The sequence below is a fragment of the Schistocerca nitens genome, chromosome 2 (assembly GCF_023898315.1).
Source record: "Schistocerca nitens isolate TAMUIC-IGC-003100 chromosome 2, iqSchNite1.1, whole genome shotgun sequence".
Classification (NCBI taxonomy): domain Eukaryota; kingdom Metazoa; phylum Arthropoda; class Insecta; order Orthoptera; family Acrididae; genus Schistocerca; species Schistocerca nitens.
In genome coordinates this window covers 147,809,753-147,836,810 of record NC_064615.1, presented here as the reverse complement: position 1 = coordinate 147,836,810, position 27,058 = coordinate 147,809,753, and the positions used below count along the sequence as shown (strand labels likewise).

General features: G+C 44.0%; 1 protein-coding gene across 1 annotated transcript in view; it reads right to left on the bottom strand.

The window, feature by feature from the left end:
• The window catches only part of LOC126234886 (monocarboxylate transporter 12-like), a 166,947-nt gene that overhangs the window by 98,645 nt on the left and 41,244 nt on the right, over window positions 1-27,058 (bottom strand). Inside the window, exon 2 of the mRNA XM_049943625.1 lies at window positions 23,042-23,437. Coding sequence (XP_049799582.1) covers window positions 23,042-23,437 — 396 coding nt within the window. The remainder of the gene's footprint in view (window positions 1-23,041; window positions 23,438-27,058) is intronic.

Here is a 27,058-nt window from a genome sequence, read left to right as displayed (position 1 = left end):
AATGCAGGATTATAGTCTAGCGAAACAAATAACGACGGTTATAGTTTACCAGCTTCGCGGATGCACAGTATGAAGAGCACATCGAATCCTCTTGAATGCACTGTTGTACCCATTCCTCAAACATTTTTCTTGCCTTCTTTGCGTAGGCACGCAGTATTCCGTGTTGCTCTGATGTCTCGTTTTTACAAGCATTGAAGGCGACGTTATTTTCCGCACAGCGTCCAAAGCATCAACCGTTCGACTCACTTAGTGATGAGGCGCTACTGCACTATGTGATTAAAAGTATTCGGAAACCCCCAAAAACATAGGTTTTTCATATTAGGTGCATTTTGCTGCCACCTACTGCCAGGTATTCCATATCAGCGACCTCAGTAGTCATTAGACATGATTCAAATGGCTCTGAGGACTATGGGACTCAACTTCTGAGGTCATTAGTCCCTTAGAACTTAGAACTAGTTAAACCTAACTAACCTAAGGACATCACACACATCCATGCCCGAGGCAGGATTCGAACCTGCGAGCATAGCAGTCGCGCGGTTCCGGACTGAGCGCCTAGAACCGCTAGACCACCGCGGCCGGCTTTAGACATCCTGAGAGAGCAAAATGGGGCACTCCGCAGACCCACGAACTTCACACGTGGGCAGGTAATTGGGTGTCACTTGTGTCATACGCCTGTACGCGAGATTTTGACACTTCTGAACATCTCTAGGTCCACAGTTTCCGATGTGATATTGAAGTGGGAATGTGAGGGGACAGGTACTGACGGAGACAGCCGACAGTTGAAGAGGGTCGTTATGTGTAATGGTCTGACATCTATCCAGACCATCACACAGGAATTCCAAACTGCATCAGGATCCACTGCAAGTACTATGACAGCTAGGCGGGAGGTGAGAAAACTTGGATTTCATGGTCGAGCGGCGGCTCATAAGCCACACATCACGCCGGTAAATGCTAAACGACGCATCGCCTGGTGTAAGGAGCGTAAACACGGGACGATTGGACAATGGATAGACGAATCACGGTACACAGTGTGACGATCCGATGCCAGGGTGTGGGTATGGCGAATGCCTGGTGAACGTCATCTGGCAGCTTGTGTAGGGCCAACAGTAAGACTCGGAGGTTCAAATGGCTCTGAGCACTATGGGACTCAACTGCTGAGGTCATTAGTCCCCTAGAACTTAGAACTAGTTAAACCTAAGTAACCTAAGGACATCACAAACATCCATGCCCGAGGCAGGATTCGAACCTGCGACCGAAGCGGTCTTGCGGTTCCAGACTGCAGCGCCTTTAACCGCACGGCCACTTCGGCCGGCAAGACTCGGAGGCAGCGGTGTTAAGATGTGGTCGTGTTTTTCATGGAGGGGGCTTGCACCTCTTATTGTTTTGCACGGCACTATCACAGCACTGGCCAACATCGATGTTTTAAGCACCTTCTTGCTTCCCACTGTTGAAGAACAATTCGGGGATGGCGATTGCATCTTATAACACGATCAAGCACTTGTTCATAATGCACGGCCTATGGGATAGTGGTTACACGAAATAACACCTCTGTAATGGACAGTCCTGCACAGAGTCCTGACCTGCATCCTATAGAAAAGCTTTGGGATGTTTTGGTACGCCAACTTCGTGCCGGGCCTCACCGACCGATATCGATACTTCTCCTCAGTGTAGCACTCCGTGAAGAATGGGCTGCCATTCGCCAAGAAACCTTTCAGCACCTGACTGAAAGTATGCCTGCGAGAGTGGAAGCTGTCATCAAGGCTAAGGGTGAGTCAACACCATATTCCAACATTAGCGATGGAGGGCGCCACGAACTTGTAAGTCATATTCAGCCAGGTGTCCGGATACTTTTGATCACATAGTGTATATTATTACCACAACTCCCAGGGCCGCTCCGACTATTTTTCTTCATAAATATTGTATTGTTGTGCAGGCAAAGGTCCAGTGGTATTCGTAGAGCTGTAGATCTCGCATTAAATTTTAATTGCAACCAAGCGCAATGTATATAGTTCCTCATAGGGAATTCTTGTTAGAGCGCAAGTTCACTGTGGGAAGATGGTCAACCTGTCTGGTCAACCTGTCAGCGAAACTCATCATTTTAAATTCTTAGACACGGGAGTAGGTCAAAAGCTTTTTTTGGAGAATAACATTTCGGATAATATTCAGCAATGTCTCTAACACAGAAACCAAATTGCCGGTGTTCCTTGATTACTTTCTCTCTATTATCTCATGTGACATCTCCTTCTTTGCAACTTCTGCTGTCGCCAGGGACATTGGTAGAAGGGCAAAGAGCGGTCAGACTTATCTGCGGTATCAGTTATGAAACTTCGTGCGCGAAATTGATCAGGTGTCTGAGAAATGTATCTCACCCATTCCTGAAGATATTTTCCATCATAGGATTTGTTGTTGACAGTACTTACTCATACAATTGAATATGGAGCATTAATTCAGTGAATTGTAGACAGTACAACGATTTTGTTTTGGATAATATTTCCATAATGCATGGACGCGTCATACAACGGGAAGGTCGTCACTCTTTCTTTTCATTTCGCCCATTCCTTTGACTCCTCTGCGATGGAGATCAGAAACGCGACGCCTAGCGTTGAGATCACGCGATTTCTTATGGGTGGCCGAGGAAAAAGTTTCAGATACACCGCCCCACAGAATAAACAAAAATGGTTCAAATGGCTCTGAGCACTATGGGACTTAACTTCTGAGGTCATCAGTCCCCTAGAACTTAAAACTTCTGAAACCTAACTAACCTAAGGACATCACACACATTCATGCCTGAGGCAGGATTCGAACTTGAAACCGTTGCGGTATCGTGGTTCCAGACTGAAGCGCCTAGAACCGCTTGGCCACACCGGCCGTCACAGAATCGACACAAAAAGGACTTAGGCGATGATCTAAATGACTTTAATGGAGCCACACATTCTTGGGGAGCTGATTCCCATAAATTTCGAGGTCGAAAACGACAGTTCGCATTGCGATAAGCACCAGGATGACGTCCTCGACAACCTTGGTCACTACTAATAGTCCTGGACGTTTCAACCCTTCTGTAAGGTCATTGGGAGGTTGCATTCCAACTGAATGTCGTTGTACACCTTTGGAGTGGAGAAGGATCGCAATATTTGCTCTCCTGTACTGGTTGGACCACTAGCGACCCTTCAAAACGATTCGACGAAATCTGATCGTAATACGCAGCAGCGAAGGGTGCTTATGAACTTTAAGCTATCCTGCTTCGCCCCGTCCGGTGGTGTGATCAAGGGGAAGTGCGACATTGACACACGCGTGAGTAAATCGGCAAACGGCAAGGAGAATTTTAACAGTGTTTCCTGTACAGAGACAACCTCCGAAGTAGTCGTAGACGCGTACATGTTGGCAACCACGTGACGCACCTCCGATTCGAGGTCTTTCTTGCAGGAGCCTAGGACTACTTCGTAGGTTGTCTCTGTATGGATATATTTTTAAACTCTCTTTACCGTTCCACGCGTGTGAATGTCGCATCTTCCTGTGATCACACCACATGACGGCGTGAAATAGGAGAGCTGAAAATCTATGAGCACCCTTCTGCTGCTGTGGTCCGCTTTCAAATTTCGTCCAGTGATTCTGAACGGTCCATAGTCGTTCCAAACTGTACACGAGAGCATAAATTGCGGTCGAGCTGCACTTCAATGGGAAGTGATTACATTCAGTGGAAATGTAGCTGCCGGCCATTGTGGCCGAGCGGTTCTACGCGCTTCAGTCTGGAACCGCTCGGCCGCTACCGTCTCAGGTTCGAATCCTGTCTCGGGCATGGATGTGTGTAATGACCTTAGGTTAGTAAGGTTTAAGTAGTTCTAAGTTCTAGGGGACTGATGACCTCAGATGTTAAGTCCCATGGTGTTCACAGCCATTTGAACCATTAGAAATGTAGCTCCACAATGTCCTTTGAGAAATTATATTAGAACAAATAAGCTCTCGGTCACAAATATTAAGTAAAAGTTGACCAGACTTGACGCTTCTATGAGCGTCGTATTCAGAATTAAACTAACTGTTCAAAAACATAATAGGTGTATAAGACATTAAAAAACTAAAGTGTGTACTGGCTGGAAAGAGATGCAGTACTTACAAGTCACATTCTAAAATCTCTGCTCGTACCTGAGTGAACACGGTTTGCAACAAAACTGAGGTGCCCACGTTAGAAAGTGTGGGAAAGTAAACATGGTGTTGCTACGAGCGCCATCTAGTAGCCGCAGAAACAAGTAGGCTACTGTACATTCAAAATTAGACACATGAAATTGTAATGAAGCTGGTTCGGGCATAACGTAAGCACTAATAATAATAAGGTGAAGTTACATATTTATCTACTTTAAACAGAGATACATTTTGTAACGTAGAAATACGTCAGTTATGACATAAAAGAAAACAGCAAAGACGTAACAGGAAAATAACATTTCGGCAAACTGCATGGGGAAATCTGAATCAAAGATTAAGCAACGGCTTTATACAGTCGAAAAAGGTTTTATTTCCCAGCTGCAGCTGTTCGTTGGGAATGAGGCCATCATGACGAGATAGATATTTGAAAAATCTCCAATTCCTCTAAAACATCTAACCTAGGCCACTTCTTTTCAGTATGCAGAATATTGCTATCGCCAATGGCTTTAGGCACGTGTCCCGTAATTAAGAGATGAATTTAGGAGACTGGGGCCATTTCTTTCTCAAAAGATATTCTTTACATCTGATGGTGAAAGCACGTCCAGTTTGCCCTATATAATAGGAGGATCTTTGAGAAAGTTTGAAACGTCCGGGGGTGTCAGTAGTGTCAAAGGCAGTCAAGAACGTCGTCCTCTTGCTCATCGCACTGAGAACTGTCGTCTTCGACGGTGAAATGTTGTGAATCGAAGCCCCAAGGAAAGGGGTGGCCTCATTGACGCCCTTTGTCCCACCCCCTAAGGTCTTTTCGTGTTGATTCTGGGCAGCGGTGTGTCTGGAAAGTTTTTCTCGTCCACCCGTGAAGAAACAGCGTGATTTTAAAACTGGGTGTCGCGGTTCAGCCCTCCATCGAACTGTCGTCGAAAAAAAGGGTGATATGTGGGTTAGAGTTAGGGGACGATCCCCCATCGCGTGACACGTCCGCAGTGGCATTGAGCACTGCCGTGGTCCCACCTTACACATCACAAGAACTTAAGAGATGTGACCTTTTTTTCGCATGTGTCGGCACCTTGCTGTTTGGAGCGTCATCGAGCCCAAGGGTGGTGTCGAAGGGCGCTACACATTTGCACCACTGTAGAGGAATGTTGTAGCCACATTTGCACCACTGTAGAGGAATGTTGTAGCCACATTCGGGCCAAATTTAAAACTTTTGCGTCGCAGTGGGAGACAAATACGAGGTTTCGTAACGCTGATCCTTTAATTGTGTTGCACAACGTACATAAATGACCTAGTGGATAACGTCGGAAACTCCATAAGGAGTTTTGCAGACTATGCTTGAAATTCCTGGGCTAGCAGGACAGAGCGGATTAGGTTGTGGAAAGTAGCCAAAATAAGTTGCTGTCAGTTGCACTCAACATACAAACTTAATTTATCAACACACAATATTACAACAAGGATGCAAAACACTCGAAACTTTAATCGACGTCCTTTCATTAACTTTAGATCGGCTGAAGGCCACACTCAAAATCCAAGACACAAAGTCTAAGCAAGAAATTGAAATGCAAGGTTGTTCTGCAGGTTTCACCCAAAAATATTTTCTAAATATTCAGTCTAATCACGCTGAAGGCCTCAGCAATTTAATTTTAATGGAACCTGGCTAGAGGCCGCATATTAAGCAATAAGAAGAGTTACAGTCAACAGGCAGAAGCCGTATGTTGCATTTCAAGCAAAATTCTTGCCTTAAGGGCAAGACAAGAGCATTAATTTAAGAACTTTGAATGAAGGCCGCACATCTGCAAATAATTTACAGCTTATGCCCTAGAAAGTAGAGTTTCAATTTTAAAAGGCAGAAGGCCGTATCTTAAAACATTTCATACACAATTCGGCTGAAGGCCCCTATAAAGAATAAAAATCTCATGCCTTAAGGTAAAGACAAGATCATTAATTTAAGAGATATTGATACTCGGCTGAAGGCCACACATCAACCAAATGACTGAAACCCAAACAGGGAAATTACTATGTAACAGACAAGGAACGGCGCTAAGAAGTTTCCAAGAGTCGGCCTGGGATTGTAACACTAACGTTAGGTGAGACAGGCAGCCTGTCCAACGACTTCTTAATCTGAAGGTAACCCTACCGACAGTCAGCCGACCGACCAATTAACAAAATCAGTTCCACTCTACGCAATCAGCATAACGACCACAAGATTTCAGTACAACGACACAAAGAATATTGGCGCCCACAACGACCAACAACACCTCAGCTGTCGTACTACAGGCCGCACTGGACATCAACAACACGACGAGGAAAATACACTGCGGAAATTTACGTCAACGACCAGGGCAGATAACCGGAACGTCAACGGCCACAAGGCAGAAGATACTGCTGGTCAACTTCAATAACAGGGAATAAATTAAGTTAATCTCCACAGGAAGACGGCTGGAATCTTAGCCGACTTGAATACACACACTTTGTTGCTCGTGGGGTTGTCCCAAAAGCGACAACCAGGATCAAACGAAGAAATGTAAACAGTTGAGGCGCGATAGTGGGTTAAGTGAGGACTGAACTTTCATGTCCAAGATCGGTGGGCGACGATCTTCGTAGCACTCGCAAGCAGCACCTCACACTCCAACCGCGTGTGCAGACCGGCAGCGGCCCCGGGGAGATGAAACGCGACGGAGACTTCCTTGCTGCTCCACGCCAACCGACCGACTCGTCACACACCGCCCAGCCGGAAACTATATCCGCCACACCAAAGATAGTACAGCAGTACTAGTATCGATACACGCTGCTGCTATCACTCACGGAGAGGACACCAACATTATCACAATAACTGCAGGAGAAAAAAAAACCACAGGACTGCAACTAAGGCTTAACCAAGACAAGCATGACTCGGCTCAATGCTGTTGTCTGTAGGCAGGACGTAACGTGAGTGGTCTGCAGCTAAATGCTGGAAGATATTCAGAGGACTGATGCAGGGACTGGTAGTTACCCTGAAACTAAATCAACACAACGTACTGCGTGTAAACAGGCAGCGAGAACCATTACACTTCGATCACGTTACTGATGCAAGGCAATTATTAGAAGCAGTAACAGACGTAAAATGTGACGAAGTACTCATCAGTAGCGCCATAAAGTGAAGTGACCACATGAAACAAAGCACATAAAAATTGGCTCTAAGGGATGAGATCCAGTGGAACAATTTTCAGAAAATGTGATTCATCCACGACAGAAGTGGCCTACCGACCGATTCTTGAGTACTGTTCATAAGCCTGGGCCCGTTACCAAGGCAATTTAACAGAAGAGATGTAGAATGTCCAGCGAATAGATGCGCGTCTCGGTGCGGGAGCGTGTAGTCGGCTTGAGAGCGATGCTTACAGTGCCAGTCGTTGCAAGAGAGACGTTGTATATTAAGGAGAGGGTAACAGTTGAAATTTCGAGGGCGTACGTTCGAAGAAGAATGGGACAACATATAATTTACACCCACGTTCGTCTCACGAAATAATCACGATCAAAACATCGTTGAAATTATAACTCACACAGAAACTTGTACTCAAGCGTTCTTTCCAGGCTTCCTTTTGCACAAATGAAACAAATGGGAGATTATAGGGTTTCTAGAGGTATCCTCCGACACACACCTCAAAGTGGCGTGCTGTGTGTAGGCGGATATGTAGGTTTCATTTCTTACAGGCTTCCAGCAAAATTGAAAAATAGCAATGGTTAACCACACATCTTCAACACAAAGTTGGAAGGTATTGCTGTGGCACATTCCCTCTATTCTGTACGAGAGTTCCTTACAGTAGTTGAGACATTGCTCAGTAATATGTTGTTCATTCTTAGAATCATTCAAAATATATTTTCCTATTTTTATTAATACTTCAGTTTTTTTCTTGTTTATAAATTTTGCAATAAATATGCATACGCAAGTAGCTTTGACTCCTAGGGTCCCACAGAACCCGATAAAAAAATAAGAAAAGGAAGTAGTGTGTTAAATCTGTTATATGACAAACAGTTTCACTTTAGAAAGGATAAAGGCACCTGAGAGACGGCCGTGACAACGGGTTTAATAATGGAAGCAAGACTTAAAATCAAGACATGTTCATAGCTTTTGTCGAACTAGGATACACGTTCGGCAGCTTGAAAAGGTGCGAGATGTTAGAAAATATGAGAAAAAAAATTAAGCTTGAGCTGTAGGTAAAGATGGGTAATATGCAATATACGTATGAATACCAAGACGGCCCTGCTCCCATAGCGTAAAGTGCAGAGGGACATAGATAGCATACTTATCGAATCCACAACGGATTAACAATTTCGTGTTGGTATACCTACCAGTTGACGAGGTTAGAAATATTTGCAAAACACTAGGAAGAAGGAGGTACAATACGACAGGACATGTATTAAGACGTCAGGGAATAACTTGGACGGTACTAGAGGGTACTGTAGAGGATAGAAACTGGAAGGGTGGAGATAGGTGGAATTTTTTCAGCAAATACTTGAGAACGTTGAGTGTATGTGCTACTCCAACATGAGTAGGTTAGTACTGACCATCTAAATTAGGACTGACGACAAATTAGTGGAAGCATTAGCTGGTATACTGAATTTTCTCTTCCTTTCCTTTAAACACATTTCCTGTCGTCATAAATGACGGCGAGGTGACATTTTATGCTACACGGAATGACAATTATGCAGCAACTGTACATAACTGTGAAAGATGGAACTCTTCTTTTTTTACGTGTTACGTTGGCTGCAGTGCTCAAAATTTCCTTCGAAAGTTATAGTGGGGTAATATTCTTTCTAGAAAAGAAACGGGAGACCTCTCGCAGTCGTAAGGGAAGACTCCTCGCTCGTAGCATCGAGATCCTACTGGGTCTCGATCGTCGGAAAGTTGGTCCCAACGCGCCATCGGCGGCCCTCGCTGGGGACCCTCGTGGAATCGTGAAGTAGGCCGACGGGAGTCCTCGGCCACCACCAGGAGGTGGGGAGGCTCTCGGGGCGGCCAGAAGTTCTTCGGCAAACGGCAGTCGCGACCACTTCTGACGCAGGCAGCTGCTGCACCGGGTCACGTACGCTCCAAGTCCGGACGGCTTTACCTAAGCTACTGCGGGGGACTTCCCTGGAGTATCTGGCAACAGTCTTTGGAAATCGAGTACCCGGTGGTGTGCATGTAAGTTTACAGAGGGCATGTATAATAAATAGAAGATGAACCTCAACTTATGTGTCACTGAACAAATGATTAGCGTCGGCGGGGAGTTTGAGGTGCGAGGCTGCAACTTGAGCGAAGAATACTGACGCTATCTGTTATCAATTGCGCGTAACTAATAGGCTCGTCTATCTGACACCAGATGGCACAGCCTGTCTTTCATTTAATGAAGCGAGCGTTAATGATTTCATAGGTTGTTGTGGTATCTTAGAACGTCTACTTTATACAGGTAGATACAATGGTGGCGCAGGGAAACGGAAAATTTCGAAATAACGTCATTTCCATGAATAAATTCATAAAACTAGTAATTTATTAAAGAAAGTGAATGTATTCAGTATGCCATTATTCAGTATGTCTTTACAATCAAAATGTCCAAAAGTGTCTGTTTACTTTTTAAAGATGACATCGGAAAGATGTGCTCCCATTCGGCGTTCCCACTCTAACAGCCTGTTATGAAAACTCTGGAATGCGCGGTGTAGCAAATCTTGGGGAATGGCAGTGATTTCGTTTTTAATGTTCTCCTTCAGTTCATGGATTGTTGCAAGACGTGTACGGTGCACCTTGCCTTTAAGATATCCCCACAGGAAGAAGTCGCACACACTAAGATCAGGGGATCTCGCAGGCCATGCAATGTCACCGTTACGTGAAATAATGCGTCTTTCAAACAATTGACGAACTGCTGCCATCGATTGTCGAGCAGTGTGTGACGTGGCTCAGTCCTGCTGAAACCACATGTTTTCGACGTTAAGATTAAGCTCGTACAGTTTCGGTGTAAAGAATGCTTGAAGCATTTCAATGTATCGAGCGGATGTTACTGTCACTGCACTACCATCCTCACGTTCAAAAAAATAAAAGCCGATACCACCATAACATGATACAGCACACCATATTGTGACCTTGGCGGTACGTAGTGGTCGCTGGTGAAACTCACAAGGATTGTCCTGTGCCCAATAAAGAAAATTCTGTTTGTTCACGAATCCGTTCAGGTGGAAATGGGCTTCGTCTGATATCCATAAGTTACCAAGGAAATTCGCATCCTCGTTGATTTTAGCCAATATCTGGCTACTAAACTCCATACGTGACGCTGGGTCTCGTTCATGTAAGCTGTCGAACGGAGCGGCAAGGACTTCTCTCGATTGCAGCTCTAGCAGCTGCAATGTTCTCTGGGGTACGTACCGTTGGAATGACACCTGGAGGTTTCCTTTTCAAGGCAGATCCTGTTTCTTCAAAATCACGCACCCTCGTTGTAATCGCATGCGCAGATGGGACACGTCCATGGCGTCCAAGCTGGTAATGCTGTCGAAATGTTCTCTGCGCGGCAGTCGCACTATCACTATTTTTGTAAAACGCTCTCACAGCTACCGCACGTTCCGCACCAGTCCAATTGTCCATGATTACTAAATGGCAATGCGTTCACATCAATTGTGCAAAGTTTCGAACATCTGCCGGCGCTACAGTGCTGCCAACTGTAACGTTCAAAATTTCCCGTTCCCCTGCGCCACCCTGTAGTTTACAGTTACGGATGTGACTTGAAAATAATATTGACAACTCTATTTCATATTTGAAAACTTTTTAGTTTCTATAGCATTGTCAAAGATTTGTTTTAAATAACACCAGAAGAAAATTTGTGGAGGCCTATACATGATGTTGGTATATAGCTACAGCACAACTAATACTTTTAAGTGCGAAGGAATATACACGCGGGAGTTCCAAACGAAAACTGCGACAACTTGATTTGTTAGGGGTATGAAGAAGAGAAGAAGGTGCCGTGAGCTCGAAAAGTTAGAAGTGGTCTGCTGTAATATGGAGTAGTTCCTGAAGAACACGTTGAACATAAACATGATCATTCTATTAGAGCAGGGGTCTCCAAGTATTTTATCTTAAGGGCTAGACCTCCACTAGGTTCCAAGGCCAAGACCTAGCTATACAGTCTTACTAGTTTTCTTGAGGTCTGATAGTCTAATAGTGCGTGGAGCTCCTCGGTACAATTCAGACGTTTTCCTGACACACACCACTGCTGCCAGTGTTTACGAATTGGCACTAAATGGCACTACAGTAGTCATTACGCTGTGAACAGTTTATTCTTTGACCTTAAACTGTGAGCTTAATTTCATTTCATATACATTGCTACAAATATATATCACTCGAGATGGTTGTTGTAACGCCTACGCGGTGCCAATTGCGGTAACCTCTTTGTTCCCTGTGGTCACCTCTGACATGGCCCAAAAAAAGTTGGACAGACTGCTGTTCGTCATACCAACATACTGTCCTGTTAAACTGTACGCAAATATTCGTTTCACAGGGAGACGGTGATTGAGATATTTGTAACATAGGGAGCAGGGATGGATTCCACACCGCAGTTTCTGTTGGCACTTACCCACAAGTCCCCAGGTTATTTTATTGCCGCGGTGATAGCCGATGCGTGTGCTGCGCTTTATATATTGTTACGACTACTTCGACAATGTTAAATATATGACAGCGACGTCTTCCGGAGGGTAAAGAAGTTAACTGCAATAGTACAGCACCATCTTGTGGGAAGTGAAAACATGTACAAACTGAAACGCTAAATGTAGTGTGGGTCTAGTGTGTTTTAGACTACAATTACTTAGTGGAGATACACAGTGTTTAATAGTGAGTGTTTAATTTGATTAAAATTGTCTTAAAGATAAATCCAGTGCATTTGTTTACTCAGAACCCTTGTGGTTAATACTATTAACTGGCATCACTTTGATTTTCAGTTACATACATCGTGTGTTGGATTGTGTAAATATGGAGAAGAAACCATAGATATTGAGCGCAGAAATTTTAAAGTGATTGACTCAGGTATTACGGTCATGGGTATAATTAACAATGAAACACTATTAACTCTTAAAGAATAAGATATAAAACGTCATTATAAGGCCGAACATTCTTAGAGATTTTCAGTATTTACTGGATGCCAAAGGGTAGAAATGTATATATCTTAGAAATGCGGTTTGAAATCTCAGCAAATGTTCTTTAAGATAGTAAATACTTAACAAGAAGCAGCAAATCGTCCTGGTTTCCACGCGGCTCGCTCAGTAGGAACACATGGAAAACCATTTACTGACGGCGAATTAATAAAGTATTGCACGATTGCAGCAGTTAAAGAAACGTGTACGGGAAAAGCTATTAAAAAACATCAGTCCGTCAGCATTGGCCGTGGCTTAAAAAGTAAATGATGTTACCAACAATATATGCCGATCTCCATTGGTCTCAATGAGTCAACAGGTGTTTCAGATACTGCAAAGGTGTTAATTTTTATTCGAGCGATAAACAAAAATTATGGTGTGGAAAGAGCTTCTTGACGTTAACAGCATCCACGGCACAGCCACGGGAGATGAAATTTTTAAAGAAGTAGCAAATGCGGTTCAGAAAACAATGTTCAGTGGGAAAAATGAGGTACATCACAATCGATGATAGCAACAGTGTGTGGAAAACGCGTCGTTACTTTCGTATCATAGGTGGTAGAAGATAAGGGTGGGTGAAATTCAATTAATCGTACATTGCATCACACATCAACAGTCTTTGTGCCGTAAATGATCGGATACTTCAGAAGTTTCAAACCCAGTCATATCTGCTTTTAATTATATATTACCTCATGCTCTCAATAATCTCAATTCCCGAGTGTATTAAATAGATTGAAGATAATGCCTTATCACATTATACTGCAGTACAGTGGCTTAGAAATGAAAAGCTCTGACGCGATTTTTTTGAGCTCCAAACAACATCTGGAAAGGAGAAAATCGTCTGCTGCCTGATTTGTACTCTCATATTAAATTGTTTCGAATAAAAAAATTGTTTTGTTTCAGTCTCCACTGAATAAACAGTGTTTCACGCATTTTAATAAACGCCACACATTCATTCAGCCACACATTCATTTAGCAATCAGAGACTCCATTCACACGAAAATGGTTGATTTGAAATTTAGCCATTAAAAGGTAAAGATGAATGAAAGATTAAAAATAAATATTTAAATTCATCATTGCTGAAATTTCGTAAGAGACTTGCACTCATTCAGTTTGATCAGTTACAAAAGTTTGCTCGTGAATTTTTTTCCGCTTTCGGCACTACTTATCGCTATGGAAACAAGTCTCCAAAACGTAATATACAAAAAAATATTTGCAGATCTAAACTAACTGATGAGCATTTGAAATCGCTGGTGATAATTTCCACTAGTAAGCTTGATCCATAACTGCAAACAGTTGTAAGTAGGATGTTACAGCTACATAAATCTCGATCAGAATTACAATGATTAATTTCAATGTGTGAATTATCTTTGTGTGTCACTTAGGTATGATAAATTTTTAGGAAATCTCACATAATTAGTGAAAGATAAAATGTTCAACTACATTATACACGCATGTCAATTAATCTGTATCTTATTTGGTCATAAAACAAAACCTGATTATTGTACGTATTTTGTATCATTTATTTGCGTTGTAAATTTTACACTGTACATTGTTACTTCTCTTAATGAGCATGATTCGTTCCTGACTATTATTCGTAATTAACACTCGTTAAGTGAAACACTGTTTTCCGTAGGAGTCCTTGTAGAGTAGGTCATTACTTTCCATTCCGTAAGAATAGGTACTCAAAGAGATTTATAATATAGTTTTGTAATTTTTTATTTACAGTATATTACATCATATTTCAGAATAAAGTTATCTAAATATATGTTTATGCTTATGCTTCAAAACTTGTCGAAAAAGATACATTGAATTATCGTCAACTAAAGTCGTAGTGTTTGTAACTCCTGCATTACGGGCATCTTCAATGAATTCATGTTAGTTAACTACGACCAATCGGAGCTCGAATTCATAAACACATACTGAAAGGGAAAGGGTTACCATGCGTCGGTGAAGAAAGGATCATGGTACATCATTGCAGAGAATTTGCATCATCGGTGGGAGGCGTATTGCGATCAGTACTACTCTTTAAGAGAAACATCGTTCGTTAGGAGAGTCAGTTTCTTACATTTCCTTCTACTCTTTGTGCGAATCACTCGTTATGAGAGGAGCTTGATAAGCAATGTTCGACTGTAATAACAGATGAAAAAATACTAAGGACCGGATTCCATGCATGTCTAACACTTCACAGCAGGCTGCATTGACGGTGTTTGCGGGCCGGTGTTGGCCCGCCGGCCTTTGTTTTGAGACCCCCGTATTAGAGTTATAGAAGGGCACTTTGAGCAGTCTATGGAGGCGAACGCAAAAATCGACGTGTTCACAGTAGTAGAGACAGAATAGGTAGTTGAAAGGTTTCTGTTTTCTCAGCACTTTGCCTTTCTGTGAATCGCGATACTTATACACTACTGGCCATTAAAATTGCTACACCACGAAGATGACGTGCTACAGATACGAAATTTAACCGACAGGAAGAAGATGCTGTGATATGGAAATGATTAGCTTTTGAGAGCTTTCAACAAGGTTGGCGCCGGTGGCGTCACCTACAACGAGCTGACATGAGAAAAGTTTCCAACCGATTTCTCATACACAAACAGCAATTGACCGAGGTAGCATGGTGAAACGTTGCTGTGATGCATCGCGTAAGGAGCAGAAATGCGTACCATCACGTTTCCGACTTTGATCAAGGTCGAATTGTAGCCTATCGCGATTGCGGTTTATCGTATCGCGACAATACTGCTCGCGTTGGTCGAGATCCAATGACTGTTAGCAGAATATGGAATCGGTGGGATCGGGAGGGTAATACGGAACGCCGTGCTCGTTTCCAACCAGCTCGTATCACTAGCAGTCGATATGACAGGCATCTTACCCGCATGGCTGTAACGGATCGTGCAGCCACGTCTCGATCCCTGAGTCAACAGATGGGGACGTTTGCAAGACAACAACCATCTGCACCAACAGTTCGACGACGTTTGCAGCAGCATGGACTATCAGCTCGGAGACCATGGCTGCGGTTACCCTTGACGCTGCATCACAGACAGGAGCGCCTGCGATGGTGTACTCAACGACGAACCTGGGTGCACGAATGGCAAAACGTCATTTTTTCGGATGAATCAAGGTTCTGTTTACAGCATCATGATGGTCGCATCCGTGTTTGGCGACATCGCGGTGAACGCACATTGGAAGCGTGTATTCGTCATCGCCATACTGGCGTAATACCCGGCGTGATGGTATGGGGTGCCATGTGTTACACATCTCGGTCACCTCTTGTTCGCATTGACGGCACTTTGAACAGTGGACGTTACATGTCAGACGTGTTACGACCTGTCGCACTACCCTTCATTCGATACCTGCGAAACCCTACATTTCAGCAGGATACTGCACTTCCACGTGTTGCAGGTCCTGTACGGGCCTTTCTGGATACAGAAAATGTTCGACGGCTGCCCTGGCCAGCACATTCTCCAGATCTCTCACCAATTGAAAACGTCTGGTCAATGGTGGCCGAGCAACTGGCTCGTCACAGGACGCCAGTCACTACTCTTGATGAACTGTGGTATCGTGTTGAAGCTGCATGGGCAGCGGTACCAGTACACGCCATCCAAGCTCTGACTCAATGCCCAGGCATATCAAGGCCGTTATTACGGACTGAGGTGTTTGTTCTGGTTAGTGATTCCTCAGGATCTAAGCACACAAACTGCATGAAAATGTAATGTCAGTTCTAGTATAATATATTTGACCAATGAATACCTGTTTACCATCTGCATTTCTTCTCTTGCTCTAATCAGTTTCAATACAGCTTTAAAAGCTGTTCAACAACGTCTTTTAATCATCACCGTCCCAGACATACGACTTCGGTGAGTCGCTTTGCTATCGACCAGTAGTATTCGTTTGCGGGTGTTAGGACATGTGGTCCTCCTCGTTTGAAAGTAGTTCGCAGCTACTGTCGGTCCGTTGTCCCAACTTGCTATGGGAATGTCGAAGGGGCACTTGGTGCTGTGTTACGATGTTGAACATAGCTGTCTCGGTATGGTGGAAATCCACGTAGGAAGCATTACGATGCAAATGGAATCGGTTGAGAACAGTTCAATTTATTTAGTGTGACGAAAGTTAGTTTTGCGTGGAGAGGTTAGCTTGGTAACGTTTATTTGTATTACCACGACGTAGTAAAGTTTTCCGTTGAGTTCATTGATAAATTATTTCTCGTTAACCTCACTTCTGACGACTTCTTTCAGTAGAGAGCCAGTTTACTCCATGCCTTTAATATACCTGAAAGTTCCACGTTCGCTGGTCGCCATCTTGTTGTCTTACGTACACTGATCCGAGTCAAAGACTTTTTGACAAATAAACATTCGGCAACTGAAAAGCAACTGAGAAATAATAGTGGTGAATATAAATTCTCTGTATGTTAATTAGGTTTCTAGTGCTGTTAAAAGGTAAGTCGTCGGGTGCTTGATTGCTGACTGCTACTAATTGTAGGAGAAGCTGTGGTGCGTCGCGTCACTTATTCAGTGGCATGTTACATACGAAGGGAATGATCTATCTACTAACTAATTGTGTTCTACATTCTGAATTTACGAGTTGGAAAGCGAGGCGACTGCCTTATTGCAAAGATGAACGCTAGAAGCGGAAGGCTAACACAGGTTTAAAGTGACCTGTTGCATTCACGAACCAGTACCCTTATTTTCGGCCTACAAATATTAATTATGCAGGCTCCGATATCGTTCCGTTGGACGGAATTTATGAAAATGTATGCTATGTGAATATTTTTCATTTTATTCACCGGTTAGTTCGTATTGCTAAGTTGCTTTCTCGGGCATTAGAAATATGACTTCTATATATCATCAAACTATCACTGCTCATTTCACTCTACCTATGAGAGTAGTCTGTGATTCTTCGGACTTATACATACGCACACGCACACCTACCTTTCATTTTGGTATGGAGATCTGTCATTACGTCATGAACTGAAATTCTATCTCAAGAAACTAATGTACTTTCTCCCTCTAAAGCAAGTTTAATATGACTGTAATATATATGTATCAGCTGTGGATGAGACTCTGGTCCGTTATTTAGCTGAAACTACTAAAGAGACATTTCATACTCATTTTGATTGGAACCTGTGATTGTGTGAAACTTCCAGAGGTGAGAATATATGTGGCGTATTCACGGAGTGTTCCGAAAGGAAATAGTGTGTCACGAACGATTTATATATTCGTTTTATCGGTTTGGCCAGAGATGTAAATGCAGAGGTAGTAAAATTCTGCGAAGTCAATAATGCTTTGGACTGAGGAACAGTTTATTTTAAAACTTTAAACGTCACCAAGTATTTTGAAAATCATCTGCACACGATGATATAAACAAAGTGTCGACGCTTAAAACGAGTTCTTGTGTCTGTAGATTCCACTCTGATTTTCTTTTTCTTCACTTTTTTGATTGCAGTTTATACATTCTATACCCGCTTTTCAATATTTATTTGGTACAATAGAGTCCTGGAATATTGAAACAATGGATTCAAGGGTTAAAAACAGAGATATACCTACGCACATCAGGTAAGTATGTGTTTCTAACTTCAGTATGCTTAAAAGGATCATCGAAGGGTAATCGTGCCAGGGAGTTGGTATTTACCTGGATCTTACTACCGTTGGTGGAAACGTGACAATTCGATCATGTAACGTGCCGCTGTTCCGTCAGATAGCGACATTCCTTGCAATAGTCACGACGTGACGTACAGTGTTAGTGGGTAAACGCGATAATGCAGCGAGTATACGATTTCAAACCACCAGGCTGATGAGCGGTAGAAGGGTGTTTCAGTTTTGATAATCATATAATGCTGTTAGTAGACTAATTAGTATTGATTCAAGCATTGTTCAGTACAAAAAAGGCAATAGGCTTTAAACTCTGCGTGAGCTAATTTCTCTTTTATAATGCATTCATAATTACTTAATTTTCAGCCATTTCTGAACGAGGCAGACGATAAATAGATTTTTTGTTATGAGTAGGTTTAGGACTGATTATCTCTGTTTGAGACATTTTGTAATTCATTTAGTACATGAAAAAACCATTAAAATGCAGTTGTTTGTTTTCAGCACTAATTTACATTCCTCGCACAGCTACGATTGAGGAATTCAGAGAGTGCTCAACATTTGTCAACTTCACGTTTTCAACTTTTCGTCACTTATTTCATTGCAATGGAACATTAGCTACTATATGTAATCAACGGAGGAACATATGCAATAGTTTTTAAATAAAATGCTCGATTAATAATTTGTTTTGCATAGGCACATGTGGGTTAGAGAGAATTTCGCTCTCATTTAAGTATATGACTGAAAGAGTCACCCTCGAGGAATTGTGAAAGGAACCCTGTCGTCCAGGACCATGTGACAAAAAGAGCGCAGAAGGAAATTGTATTGGTTTTATGTAAAAGAATTTAACGTTTATTATGTAATGGATATTATTGTTACTTTATTTAGAACGTGAAAGTGGTCAAGCTTTGATTATTTAAATATGTTAAAATGTAAAATAATGTAAAATAAGCTGTAGCCAATCAGATCGACGGCTTCAGGAAAGGGAACTGCACTAGTCAGTTGAGCGACGATGCTCGGCGCGCGTAGGACGCGGCTGGAGACGGGCAGAGAGAGTCTGGACACCAAAGAGGACAGTACAGTGCTGGTGGAGACGCAAAAACGGACAGTTCTGGTCTAGACAAAAAAGGGTACAGTTCGGATTGAGACGCGAAATCGGACAGTCAGTCTTTAAGTAGCTACGGAGCGAAACAACTTAGAAAATCTCGTGTTGTGTGGTACGGCGGGACTTAGTCACTTAGCGGTGAGCAACCGCGCGCCTTGTGTCAACTCTAACTTTTTGTGTAGATAACGAGGTGGATTATTTGACTTGTATTTCGCGATGAGATTGTGAGAACTGTGTCAAATGGAAATGCGCTCGAGTGTAACAGTAACTCTAAATACGACCACTTTCGCCGCTCCGATTTAGGCATCTGTCGTAGCGATGCATCAATTTTTCAGTACCCTCGTCATAGGAGGACGCCGCCTGTTCTTTCTGCCTATTCTCTGCGCTGGTCTACATCTCGTTTTCTGTGCCAGAACGTTGTCTTCACTGCTAGCGGCTCATGTGAGCAGAGATAAAACTCAGGGAGACTCAATTACGGGCTCTATTGTGGGTGATCAAACACTTCCCATCGAAAACGCTGCAGGGGCTTCATTGCCCCTTCAGAGTGCGGCCGAGAATTGTCGTGCAGAAGGAACGTATGACGTCAGCCGAAATCTCAGTCCAGGCCCTCATACTTGGCGGGAGGCACTATTGTTTCAAGCATCTTTACGTGCTCAGAACTGAAAAGAGCGACGTGACACGATCGATGGGCATACTAGAGACACTGCCCAAGACGACTGTGCAAAGCTTCCTCGTATTTCTGTGTGGTTTCCATTTAGCACCATATCGGACATTACTTTGCAAATGGCCCTTGTATTTCCTTCTTCATGACAATGCTCGGCCGCGCACTGCAGCTGGAACCAAGGCACTCCTGCAGCGTTTTGAATGGGAAGTGTTTGATCACCCACGCTTACAGGCTGTACTTGCCTCCCTCTGATTTTCACCTCTTCGCTCAACTGAGCCGCTGACTAGTTTTGTCACAGACAACGAATTGCAGACCAGCGTACAGAATTGGAGGAAATCATAGGCGGCTGCCTTCTATGAGGAATATATATAAGTTGGTAAAACACGATGACGTCTAAGTTGGAGCAGCCACTATGTAGGCAAGTAACTGAAAAGTGTGGCTATATGTTAGAAGGAAAACATATTTTATTTTCACTCTGGTTTCTATTTTCATTCTGGTATACATTTCACGACGAACAGACGTTGGAAAAAAAATTTCCTCGCTCTTAACAGATGTTGACAGTTGCTTTACTGAATTGTTTAATCCTCTTGTTAGTATCTAGGATGAGGAAACAAAACTCGTGGAATAAATGTGTCAGAGCTTCTTTTGCCCGGCATGGTGCAGCATCTCGACATGGCATGGACTCAGTAAGTTGTTGGAAGTCCTCTGCAGCAATCATTGAGTCATGCTGTCTCCATAGCCGTTCCTAATTTCGAAAGTGTTGACAGTGCAGGATTTTGTACATAAACTGCCCCGTGAATGTTCTGTGGGATTCATGCCGATTTGTGTGGCCAAATCATTCGCTCGAATTGCCCAGAATGTTCTTGAAACTAGTAGATAAGCCGGTGACATGGCGCATTATCATGCCTGAAAATTCCATCGTTGTTTGGGAACATGAAGACCATGAATGGCTGCAAATGGTATGTAATTATGAAACTTCCTGACAGATTAAAACTGTGTGCCGGACCGATACTCGAACTCGGGACCTTTGCCTTTCGCGGGCAAGTGCTCTACCATCTGTGCTACCCAAGCAAGACTCACGACCCGTCTTCACAGCTTCAATTCTGTCAGTACCTCGTCTCCTACCTTCCAAACTTCACAGAAGTTCTTCGTTCACAGCTTCAGTTCTGCCAGTACCTCGTCTCCTACTTTCCAAACTTCACAGAAGTGAAGACGGGTCATGCGTCTTGCTTCGGTAGCTCAGATAGTAGAGCGCTTTCTCGCGAAAGGCAAAGGTTTAGAGTGCGAGTCTCGGCCCGGCACACAGTCCTAATCTGTCAGGAAGTTTCATATCAGCGCACACTCCGCTGCAGAGTGAAAATCTCATTCTGGTCTGTAAGTAGCCGAACAGAACTATTTCTATTCAACGGTCGCTTCAGTTGGACGAAAGAACCCATGGAAACACAGTCCACACCATTACGGAGTCACCACTAGCTTCCACGATGCCTTCTTGACAACTTGGGTTCATAGCTTCGTGGGGTCGTGTCAGACTAACTCTACCACTACCTCTTATCAATAGAAACTGGGACTCACGTGACCAGGCCATAGTTTTCTAGTCATTATGGTCCAACCGATATGGCTACAGGTAATATAATGTTGGTTGTGTGCTGCCATAGCTCATTAACGCCAAATTTCGCCGCACTCTCATAATGGATACGTTCGTGGTGCGTCCCACATAGATTTCTGCGGTTACTTCACTCGTCTGTTAGCACTGACAACTCTACGGAAACGCCGCTGCTCTCAGTCATTAAGTGAAAGTCTTGTCCGTGGAGAGCGGTAATGCCTAGAATTTGGTGTTCCCGACACACGCACTCTTGACACTATGGATCTCGGAATATGGATTCTCAACGATTTCCGAAATTTAATGTCACTTGGTTCGAGCTCCAACTACCACTCCGCGTTAAAGGTCTGATAATTCTCGTCGTGCGGCCGTAATCTCGTTGGAAACCTTTTCAGGAGATTCACCTGAGTGTACATGACAGCTCCGTCAATTTGATGCCACTTCATACCTTGGGTAAGCGATAATGCTGCCATCAGCATGTGTTTATCGCTGTCTGACGACTTTTGTAACGTCAGTGTATGATTCAACTCGTATCGTTTACACCTGTTAATGCTATGCTTGTTGTTGATTCAAATGGCTCTGAGCACTATGGGACTCAACATCTGTGGTCATAAGTCCCCTAGAACGTAGAACTACTTAAACCTAACTAACCTAAGGACATCACACACATCCACGCCCGAGGCAGGATTCGAACCTGCGACCGTAGCAGTCGCGCGGTTCCTGACTGTATGCTTGTTCTTGTTGTGGTCTTCAGTCCTGAGACTAGTTTGATGCAGCTCTCTATGATACTCTATCCTGTGCAAGCTTCTTCATCTTCCAGTACTTACTGCAACCTACATCCGTCTGAATCTGCTTAGTGTATTCATCTCTTGGTCTCCCTCTACGATTTTTACCCTCCACGCTGCCCTCCAATACTAAATTAGTGATCCCTTGATGCCTCAGAACATGTCCTACCAACCGATCCCTTCTTCTTGTCAAGTTGTGCCACAAACTCCTCCCCAATTCAATTCAATACCTCCTCATTAGTTATCTGATGTACCCATCTAATCTTCAGCATTCTTCTGTAGCACCACATTTCGAAAGCTTCTAGTCTCTTCTTGTCCAAACTATTTATCGTCCATGTTTCACTTCCATACATGGCTACACTCTATACAAATACTTTCAGAAACGACATTCTGACGCTTAAATCTATCCTCGATTTAACAAATTTCTCTTCTTCAGAAACGGTTTCCTTGCCATTGCCAGTCTACATTTTATATCCTCCCTACTTCGAACATCATCAGTTATTTTGCTCCCCAAATAGCAAAATTCCTTTACTACTTTAAGTGTCTCATTTCCTAATCTAATTCCCTCAGCATCACCCGAGTTAACTCGACTACATTCAATTATCCTCGTTTTCCTTTTGTTGATGTTCATCTTATATCCTCCTTTCAAGGCACTGCCCATTCAGTTCAGCTGCTCTTCCAGGTCCTTTGCTGTCTTTGACAGAATTACAATGTCATTGGCAAACCTCAAAGTTTTTATTTCTTCTCAATGGATTTTAGTACCTACCCCGAACTTTTATTTTGTTTCCTTTATTGCTTGCTCAATATACAGACTGAATAACATCGGAGAGAGGCTACAACCCAGTCTCACTCCCTTCCCAACCACTGCTTCCCTTTCGTGCTCCTCGACTCTTATAACTGCCATCTGGTTTCTGTACTCCCTGTATTTTACCCCTGCCAACTTTAGAATTTGTAAGAGAGTATGTGTGAGAGTATGCTACGATACACCCACGAAAAGTAAGGACGCAGGCTGAAGAGACGACGACAGGTAGCGGCGGCGCGACTCACCAGAGTCGATGACGGCGTTGTCTCCGAGGTGCCTCACGGTGTAGAGCAGCAGCAGGCCGAAGGCGAGCTGCAGGCCGCAGGAGAGCAGGTGCGCCAGGAAGCCGGCGGCGCACACGATCCAGCCCCAGCCGCCCTCGGGGTAGTAGTGCTGCCGGGGCGGCACGCCCGCTGACCCGCACGCCTGGCCCGAGCTGCTGCGCCGCGCCAGCTGCTGCTGCTGCTGCTGCTGCTGCTGGGCCAGGTGGTGGTGGCTGCCGCCGCACGCGTCTCGCTCGCACGCCGCGACCCCTCCGAACCACGAGTCCTCGTCGTCGTACACAGCTACGCCGCCGCCGCCGCCGGCTCCGAGCACGCCCGTGCTGCCGCCCAGGAACCGCTGCTGGCTACCGCAGCTCTCTGTCGACAGCAAAACCACAGTGCCGAGGTGAGCCTCCAAACACTGACGCGATTCGTTCCGTCAGGTATGTCGTTAGCTTTCGAGATGTAGTAATAACATTTTCATCAATACTGCGAAAAAATAAATTTACGTAATTTGGTTCAAATGGTACAAACGGCTCTGAGCACTATGGGACTTAACATCTGAGGTCATCAGTCCCCTGGAACTTAGAACTACTTAAACCTAACTAACTTAAGGACGACACACACATCCATGCCCGAGGCAGGATTCGAACCTGCGAAGATTCGAACCTGCGAACGTAGCTGTCTCGCGGTTCCAGACTGCAGCGCCTAGAATCGCTCGGCCACTCCGGCTGGCCTTAATTTGAAAAATTTGGAAATTAGTGGTAAGGGCTTATGGGACCAAACTGCTGAGGTCATCGGTCCCCAACCTTACGCACAACGAATCTAACTTAAATTTACACACACACACACCCATGGCCGATGGAAGACTCGAACCTCCGATGGAGTGAGCCGCCCGGACCGTGACAAGACGCCCCAGACAGCGCGGCATTGCTTAGTTATCCTTATGTTTAAGAGAAAAGAAAATGCCTAAATAATGATACTACTGTATTCGCCACAGCCCCATCTTCCAAAAATATCTCGCTAGAACCCATAAACTGTTCGTAAGTGCGTCTGATGATGAAGGTAGAAGCTTCGAAATAGATCATGGCGTAACTAAATGAAAACCATATAGTTAAAGTCTAAGGCAATTTCTTTTCTCGCACCAGAGCTTGGGATTGTGACTGTGTACAGACTAAGCGCCTGCAACTCTCGCTTCCCGCGAAGCAGACCGGTACAGCGCGCCCCGGACAGTGTAGGGGTCAGCCTGGCCGGTCGTCCCGGAAAGACAGACGCTTCCCAGAGACCACCACGAGGCGTCCACGGCACCGCAGGAGGTCGCTACAGCCGCGGACCTCTTTCCTTCCGCTCGACACGTGACTGCAAATAGAGCCAGCCATATCCATGCGCCAAGCAGTATTTAGGCTGGCGCAGGAGCCTGGAGAGCTTCCGCCATTTTACACTTTAACTCACCGTTTTATCGCTTGTTTTTCTTGTTTCTTTTCTTCTTCCGTTTTTAAAAAAAGTCTGTAGGCTGTAGAGCAGCGTACTAAGCTGCTGCCAGCCCGCCCCCTTCGAGGGGAATTGAAAATCAATAAAGGAAAAAAAAAAACCTGGAGAGGCAGTTCCCGCCGAGTGAGCCGACTGGTGTCATTGTAGCCGCCGCGTCATCGTCCACCGCCTCCAGCTTACTGGGCCATCCTGGCAGGGTCTCTACTCGTCCTCGGACTCAGGTGACGGCAACGTGGACTCCGCGCCGCTCTTCACGAGGCGCCCGGGGCTTGGTATGGTGATCTTGTATGGTTACTACAGACAGTTAATGTCTGGAAGAATCTGTAATTCAGTTATTGTAGGCTTGGAGGATCAGTCCTACCTCACGAATATTGTTTTGTAAATTTTGAAGAAAGACTTTAGTTTAAATAAAAACGGTATAACTCACCCTCTGAGATTTTCCTATCCGCGGACGGCGGATATATTAATTGTACTTCCAGCACCCTCTTAACGAAAGAAAGCTTTAAAATAAGATTATGGTCCAATAAAGTCTTCTTGGTTTACAAGCACTTCATTTCAATAAAACACTCCCTATTTGCCACCAGGTGTAGAAACCACTGGCGTGGGCGCTAAAGCATTCCATTTATACATGGTATTCCGAAACTATCGTTCAAATTAACACAGGAGGTGGAGAGCATCAAAACAAATATATTTAGTTATTGAGTCCAGTGCCAAACCTATAGTCGCCAGGAGAATCGGGCGGAATGCGGTGGTGAAGACGAGTGCACCAAGAAAACACCATTGACATTTATTAGACAGTAATGTAGCTGAAGAGGAATGGACGTCTCACAGAAGTTGGAAGCAAAAACGTATGTACAAAGAAGGTAGCTGCGAAGCAACCATGGATAATATAAGAAATGCTTCATTTGATCGATGAAAGGAGGAAGTACAAAAATGAGGAATACAGAAATACAAGTCACTGAAGAATGAAGTAAATAGGAAATGCAGTGAAGCTAAGATGAAATGGTTGCATGAAAAATGTGAAGGAATCGGAAAAGAAATGATTGTCGGAAAGACAGACTCAGCATACAGGAAAGTCAAAACAACATTCTGTGACATTAAAAGCACGTATGGTAACATTGAAAGCGCAACGGGAATTCCACTGCTAAATACAGACGAGAGAGCGGATAGGTGGAAAGAATACGTTGAAAGCCGCTATGAGGGGGAAGATATGTATGATGTGATAGAAGAGGAAACAGTAGGTTTAGAAGAGATGGGGGCCCATTATTAGAATTTAAAAGAGCTTTGGAAGACTTAAGATCAAATAAGGCAGTAGGGATAGATAACATTCCATCAGAATTTCTAAAATCATTGGGGTAGTGGCAACAAAACGACTATTCACGTTATCTGTAAAATGTTTGAGTCTGGCGTCATATTTTCTGACTTTCGGAAAAATATCATCCACACAATTCTAAAGACTGCAACAGCTGACAAGTGCGAGAATTATCCCTCAATCAGCTTAACAGCTCAGTAGCTCGGTACGGGCTTTTGTTAAAGTTTAGAGAACATACCTTCACCGAAGAGTCGAGCAGTATATTGCTCCCTCCTACGTATATCTCGCGTAGAGAGATTAGAGCCCACACAGAAGCATACAGACAATCCTTCTTTCCACGAACAATACGAGACTGGAATGGAAGGGAGAACCGATAGAGGTACTTAGGGTACCCTCCGCCACACACCGTCAGGTGGCTTGCGGAGTATGGATGTAGATGTAGATGTAGATGTAGACTAAAGATTCTGCGTCTGCTACTAAAACACTGATCAGCCATAACAAAATGACCAGGGCCCACGGGAGCTTGAATGCTCCCTGGTGGTGCTGCGGACACGTGTCTCAAGGAAAATATACTGTGTAACAGAGAGGAGATCAGGGTCTGATTCCAGGGACGATACGTCCCCAAATGGGAAATACATTATCATAAGCGAAATAACCTCACACCAGTCATCTAGGAGTAGCATCTTTGTAGAAATCCAAACGTCCTCGGTCCTGGGTTCGAAACACGCCACCGTTTGAAATTTGATTAATAATCAACATTGACGGCCGAAGACTTCCTGTATAAGAAGTCAGCCTCATTCTGCCAACGACCTTGCCAAAGAGGGCGGGGCAGCGGGCAGAGGTTCAGGGCACTCTGTTGTCCTTGACGTGGGAAAATGCCCCTAAAGGCGGAAGAATCAGCAGTGGTCAACGGCATGAGGATGCAGAAGGCAGTAGAAACCACTGCATTGAAGACACATCGTGTAACTACACGACATGTGATCTGTAATTGAAAAACTGTCGTGATGATCTCTCCATTGAAAAAAAGATTCCGATATAGTCCCAAATTCAGATCTCCAAGCAGGGGGGTGCCAAGGTGGAGGTGACTGTAAGAAAAAAAAGAATAACCAACAAAAAGATAACATTCTACGGACTAGGGCGTAGAGTTTCAGAATCTCGAACGTAGTAGGGAGCTAGAGCATGTAAAAAGGGAAATA